Source organism: Bacillus rossius, chromosome 11, assembly GCF_032445375.1.
Source record: "Bacillus rossius redtenbacheri isolate Brsri chromosome 11, Brsri_v3, whole genome shotgun sequence".
Lineage (NCBI taxonomy): Eukaryota > Metazoa > Arthropoda > Insecta > Phasmatodea > Bacillidae > Bacillus > Bacillus rossius.
In genome coordinates, this window is record NC_086338.1 from 15,164,818 (window position 1) to 15,172,121 (window position 7,304).

General features: G+C 39.7%; 1 protein-coding gene across 1 annotated transcript in view; it reads left to right on the forward strand.

Annotated features, from left to right (window-relative positions):
- The window catches only part of LOC134536675 (acetylcholine receptor subunit beta-like 2), a 48,253-nt gene extending 42,234 nt beyond the window's left edge, over positions 1 to 6,019 (forward strand). Inside the window, exons 10-11 of the mRNA XM_063376512.1 lie at positions 1,169 to 1,281; positions 3,658 to 6,019. Of these exons, the coding sequence (XP_063232582.1) occupies positions 1,169 to 1,281; positions 3,658 to 3,876 (332 nt within the window). The 3' untranslated portion in view covers positions 3,877 to 6,019. The remainder of the gene's footprint in view (positions 1 to 1,168; positions 1,282 to 3,657) is intronic.
- Positions 6,020 to 7,304: the final 1,285 nt, after the last annotated feature.

Below are 7,304 nucleotides of genomic sequence, written 5' to 3' on the forward strand. Positions count from 1 at the left end.
TGTCACTTCAATAGTTTAACAGAGTGTTTAAATTATATTTTTTAACGAGGTTGATTTAGATTTGACTTACATTTTACAGTACATTTCTCAGTTTCAATCCATTAAATCACCATAAAAAATCATATTTGCAACATGGTAGAACTAGTGTAGGCCTATATGTATTTTACCCTGTAAACTATTTACCTATAATTGTATGTAGGTGTTACTCATGTTATATGGCTTGATTTAATATATGAGTTCATGTCTAACCATTAAATAATATCAATTATTAATTTCTACAGAAGAATGGTTGAAAATAATATTCATTCTGATGATAGTAACTGAGTAACTGACAATTTACAATAATATAAAACATAACCTTGTAGTTCCTATACCCACTTAACAACTAGCTATTTTAGACGATATTATCTTGAAAAACTCAGAGGAAAATCATTTGGTTGAAAATGTTTAACACTAACTTTGATAGCACATTTTTGTTAGAAGCCAGGGGAAGGTTGTTCATTAAACAATGCAGTAATGATATATATTTATTATTATTTTATCACTGTAAAACACACAACTCGAAATTAAATTTTGACTAGCACAATTTATACGGTTTCAAGATGGATATATATATTCTTTCATGTCAGTTAAGTGGTGTGTGATTAACAAATTAAAGTTAATAGGTTTAAAAATCAATACATAAAAAATTCAGGAAAATAAATTTCGTGCCTGGAATCGGAAATGAATAATTTAAAAGATTTAATTACAATATGACAAATGTTTTTCATAACTTTTCATTAATTTTGCATCAACTTTCCTTGGATTGACATCGTGTTCAACATGAATAAATTATTGTCATTATTTATAAATACTTGTGTCTCCTTGTTGAACACGTGATGTTTTACTGCTGTATATTTGAAAGAAACTTTAACTTACCTGTTTAAATGCAAAAAAAAGAGCTCAGAAGAAAAAAACGCATTTGTTTTCAGTTATATTTTGAATTTAATAACAACCTCGAAGCATGCTTATCAGGAGAAATTGGTGTAATATGACCACCTAAATTTGAAATGCATGTCCCTGTGAAAAAATTAAATTGAATAGCGGGATGTTTTTCTTTACGCTCATTTGTGATGTGACCAAAAGTGACGCACGGTTGGTTGTTGTGACCGCGCGGGTGGCTGCGCAGTGACGGACTCGGACAACACTCTTCCTCGGCAGCTGTCGCCCGACGTGCTGTCCGCTCTGCAGGGGGTCCGCTTCATCGCCCAGCACATCAAGGACGCCGACAAGGACAACGAGGTATACTCGCTTCTCGCGCCACTCCAAGGGCGCCCATACCCAGGGGCGTAGGAACCGGGGGGGACAGGGGGGACGTGTCCCCCTGAACTTTTTGGGTGGAGGGGACTGTCCCCACCAACTTTCTAGACCGTGATATTTTTTATTTTATAATATTATTCTGCCCAACTTTATTTGTAATTTCTTCACTCTCAAATTTTATCATAAGGAAACAATAATAATTTTAACATCGATGTATCCAATGGTTAGATACAAAAACTGCTTAAAAAGCGCTATTTTGCACTTTTAAAATCAAAATTTTCCCGTGGAGGACCCCCGGACCCCCAGTCTTAGTAAGAGGGGAATGGGTTTACATGAAATCAAAATCATTATTTGTCCCCCCCCAAATTTATGAACACAGCTACGCCAATGCCCATACCTATGGGCAGGGTGGGTCCGTGGCTCCCTCTAGCTTTCAGGCAAAGAAGAAAAAAAATAGGTGTTCTTGAGCATTTTGGACAAATTTTGAGTCCTTTAAGGCCATTTTTGGCCATTTTTTTTGTCATTTGTGATGGTTTGCCCCCCCCTCCCCCTACAAACTCTGCCCCATCCCCCTTACAAACTTTCATATGGGCGCCCTTGCGCCACTCCACGTGTGCAGTCGTGGCTTGAGTGGAATATTCCAAGCGTGCTGGCTCTTCGGGAATAATTAATTTAACATCTCAAAGAACATTTTGGAAAGTTTTAATTTTTATTAAGAAAAAGATAGTAAAAACAGTAAAATACTGAGATATAACTAAATGGAACTTTAGGCATACGAAGTTCTATCTTACCGATGCAAGAATATTTAGGTACCGACGAGCCGAAAATGACTAATTCGTAGCAAAAGTAGTCTATTAAAGTATTTACTGGCTCAGGGTACGGAGTCAGGTGCTGATGCCGGGGTACGCCATATTGGATTGTGACGTCACGGAGCTCATATTGGCTTACCTTTACTTTTGAAATTGTCCTTTGACCTGGACCTTTTATCGTGTTCTTTCACTTTGAACTTTGAACTTGACCTTGACTCCGACCGCCATCTTGAATTCCGCAGTTTTTAAATATGATGTCACGTCCGCCATTTTGTTTGCTAGAACTTTCTGCCATCTTGGAATCGAGTGCCCCACTCCCAAACTTTGCCGTTTTTATCACGGTAGAACTTCCCAACATTTTAAATTATGACTTATATACACCATATGGAAAATCCGTAATTATTATCCGAAAAAAAATGGGTTTTATTTTAAATTTATAAAACATTTATGTAATAACAGTGAAGATAAAATTTTAATAACGCTCTGCGGTGCTCCCAGCGCCTCTGGCGAGACTCGAAGTAAATATTTGTCAAGGTTTTAAGTTGAACTACTAAATTATAAATTACAGAAAATTTTTAGTTTTTATTAATTTAAAGTGTTTATTGTTAATAATTTTACCATTTTATTTACAAAAGAAATATCAAAATAACAAAAAAAAAACTTTAATACCTTATTATTTAAGCTTTGAAAAGAATTAAAACGTTAGCATATATACACATAGGAACTGAACAAATTTTAATGTTGCATGGGGAGTGACCATTTTGTACTAACATATATCAACATAATTTTCTAAAAGAAAAAAATACTATTTTATCGTTCTCTTCCTTTAAGCATTCACAACTGCAGTAATGCTGCAAGCATGTGTGAATGTATTCTTCTATAAAATAACATAAAGTCGTTTACAGTCATGATGCTCACTACGCTATACTTAGAGACCGGAAAAATTCGCGAATTCATTTCGCGATAGCCTAAAATACAAATAGTTATACCTAAGTGCTGCCTCTGCCATTGGCTCACAACTCACCTGGATGACTCTGAGCCAATGAGAAACGCCCGACCAAAGCTTTATCGAATAACAGGCTGCTACGTTGGGACGTTTTACAAGACAGCTGCCAATGAGTGGGTGACGTTTGACCGAGTGTACGTAGATCAATGGAGTTCATCCTGTAGGTCATTGAACCCGCGAAATTTTCCTGTCCCTAGCTATAATTTATATGGAATTCATGAACATAATTTGGTCTAACGATGTGTCATACTTGTAGTGAACGCGAAAGAAATGCGATCGTGAAATGTTTGGGTGACAATGATTGTTCAGGCCGGGTGTAAATGTTGAATTTGAATCTCCCGCCTGCAGCGTTGGAATCGTGACGCTGCTGCTCCCACGCCATCTTGTGACCAGTTCGTTCTCGTTTGTTTTCGCTTCGGTAGGTCGGCCGTGCGCGACAGTAGAAGTTTGTGATTATTAGTAATTATACAGTCCATTATGTCGATAGAGCCCAGACAATGATTTACACCTCTGTTCAAATGCAGTTTGTTGCGTGGTTCCCAGGTGGTGGAGGACTGGAAGTACGTCTCCATGGTGCTGGACAGGTTCTTCCTGTGGGTGTTCACGATGGCCTGCATCGTGGGCACGTGCGGCATCATCTTCCAGGCGCCCTCGCTCTACGACCAGAGGATCCCCATCGACCAGCAGCTGTCCGAGATCCCGCTCCGGAGGAACAACTTCCAGCTGCCCGTCTTCCCGCCGGAGATCATCAAGAAGGACTAGCTTCATCCGGTCACCCTGCAGACACTCGATCAAGTTTTCGGGGACCCCAAGATGTCCATCAAGTTCTGTCCCTGCCCGATTACACCCGAACAATTCACCTTCGGCCAACCTCGGGTTTATTTATATTTCTCTGTTTATTTTAATGTAGCTATACTAACCTAACCAACCGTCCATAGTGTTTTAAAGTGTTTTAATGTAGCTAACCTAACCGACCACTTTCAATATTTGAATTCATTTTTCCTGCGCGATTTTTTCTTTTTTCCTAGCCTAAGTTAATTCTAAGTGTGTAGGGGAGGGTCCAGGTTAGGGGAGGACCTAAGTGTGTCTCAGGCCGAAGCCTATACACTCTACCATGCGGGTTTTTAACCATGCAGGACAAGGGCGCGTGCATCGTGTGCTATTGGGGTTTACTGACCAGCCATGGCTGCGATTGGCGCCATGACTGACGCCCCATTGGTCGCCTAGCTTAAAAGCTAGCTAATGTGACCCAGGTAAAACCTGCATAGACACAGGGAAAACCCTGGGCCGGTTCATGCGGGGATCAAATAACATGCATTACGCAAGCAGGTAACTACTGGACAAGAGGAAGAAGGGTCCATGTAAGAAGAGTTGGAGAGGCTGAAAAATCAACCTTGGTGGAGTTGGGTGCTTGGGCCTTGCGGCCCGCATTTAAAGTTGGGAGCTCCTGGGTTATTATTAGCCAGGGGCGCATGCGCCCCCAGGGGCGGGCGACTTCACGTCAGCCCAGCCACAGCTGCCCAGGCAGCCACAGTTAAGACAGAAGTGGGCAGACGAGCCAGTAAACCGGCTCGAACTGCTGGCTCCCGGAGCGAAAGGCAGCCTGACATTGCGCCATCTTCATCTTCCTTCTTCCAGTCAACAGCCAACGACCTTTCAAGCCAGGGTGGGGGTAAGTCGTTCAGGCGAATGAAGTATCTTGCGAGTCGGACCCTCTTGCCCCCCAAATTCCCGGGTCGGTTGAAGGTCGCGCCGCCCAGGCTACCACTGGCTCCAACAGGGCCCCAACTTGAAGGCGCCGCCATCTCTTCCTTCAGAATTCCGATGCTGTTCAGTTCCGTTGCGCGCGCGGCAGTCCACAGCTCCGCAAGTTCCAGCCCGCAGTTCGTCTACACTTCGCTACTAAGGCACATCGAGCTCCCCTGCGGTGCCTTCGCCGACGAAGCTGCTTTCTGCCGCGCGCCGAGCTACATTCAGGCTACCTTTCTCCCCGACAGCCGTGATAACGACTCCACAGGCCGGCCATTGGTCCGCGGACTGCTATTGGTTATTCACAGCCACCCCAGCGAGATTGCAACTCTCGAGCTGGGCTCCCGTATCCGCCACCCGCGGGACGCGGTCGGTAGCAGTTGGCGCTGCTAGGCCGCCCCCAGCACGCACACAAAACCAACACGCACTGCCAGCCTTCGGTTACCCAATAGGGCGCAGGGAACTCCCAGCCAACAGCCCGCGAGAGAGATGCGCACGCCCCGAGAGACGACCACCGACTTTTCCTGCGCAAAAATAAAACAAATCCCGAAGTTGGCCGAAGGTGAATTGTTCGGGTGTAATCGGGAATGGCAGAACTTCATGTACATCTTAGGTCTCCCAAAGTTTTCTACTTCAGCAGTCAAATACAAAAGTGTACTTAGGGGAAATCAATATAGACAATCACCAAGTGCGTAATGATTTTAAATGTGAAGAAATCTAACAATGCATGTAAATAAATATGAATTGAGTCTTAAACTACCTATCGAATGTAATTTTAAAATTTTAAAATTAAAAACATGTTAATAATCATATTTCATTTATGACTAGAATTTTTACTTAATTAATCCACGTTGAAAATTTTCCATATAATTACGAATTTTGGTCAGTTTTAACAAATTCAAACTCATTCATAATTTATATTTTTAATAAATAGTTTGACTTATAATTTTCTGTTTTAGAAATATTTATGATTTTCTCATATTTGGGTAAATTGTATAATTAAAAATATTCCTGATATATTAAAATATTTGAATGTTATTTAAGTATAAGGCATTTTGATAGCTGATGTAGTAATTTGTGTATTTTGGTGAAAGTGTGAAATATGACATGGCACAGTTGATGGTTGGTTTTGAATAAAAAGAACCAAACACTCTGACTAGTTTCCTAAATAAATTTAATGGAAATATGCAGTCCCTATATAATTTTAGAGTCAAATATTTATTTTACAAATACAAGATTTTTATTTGGTTTTTGTTAAAATATAAAACATTATTTTAAGGTAGGGCCTATAATCTACTTACAAAACTGCAGGTAAAACGTATAATCATGTTTAATTTACAAACCAAACTTACAAAATATTCCACTTCCACCAAACTCAATCCATAACACAACTGTACCTTTTCAATAATGTAGTTCTAGACCTCAAATGTGACCAACACATACAAATAACTCAACAATAAGAACAATAACTGCCAAAAACACCAACTGTCAATAATTATTGTTCCAAAGCCTTTTATCAACAACTAGGGTACCTACTTACATTGTGTTGTTATTTATATCTCATGGCTAAACTTAATCATTATTGGCCGAGTTGTCCTTAAGAAGATGCTCAAAACATAATTTTAGTAAAGAAGCATAATATGAGACAGTTTATGTTTAAGTCTGCAATGACGTCGGAGTACTTATGGAATTGCAAGGGGAAATAACTTACTTTTCCCCTTAGGCAAGAGATTCTAAAAATACATATTTTGTAAGTTTATTGTTATTTAATTTTTTTAAGTTAATCTTACAAATTAGCTTTTTTTTTTTTTAGAAAATACCATATAAAATTTATAATGGCTTCCGTGAGACAAACATAAACTATTTACGCAAGATGAATCTTTCCAGAAGCATAATAAAACAGTAGCGAGTAGGTAAATGTAGGCCCGCGAGCTTGGACCATTGTGTGGAGCAGTGGATCGAGTCAAAGACGTCCACCGACTGCCACCATCTGAAATGGCCTTCACCTTGATTACCACTGAAAAAATGAAACATTGGTTGTATTTTTATCTTAAATATAAAAAAGTTAATAAAATTAAATTAAAAAAAAAAAAATGTTATGCCATGGAATTTGTAGACCTCTGCTCGATCCTGTGAAGGAAGTTTAATAAAATTTATTATACTTTATTTCAAATATGTATAAAGTATAGTAGTATAAAAATGTATGTTCTTTTACAGGTTTAAGGCTGTGAAGCCGTGGTGCCGGTCCGCAATCTTGAATTGTGACATCACGGCGGCCATATTGGATGACCTTGACCTTGGTCGTTGACCCCGGCGGCTATCTTGTATCCCTAAATCTTCGATTCAGCCATTTTTAATTATGATATTACACTTTTCATTACGCCCGCCATTTTAAATTCCCGCCATATTGGTATCAAATGCCCCACTCGATAATGTTGACA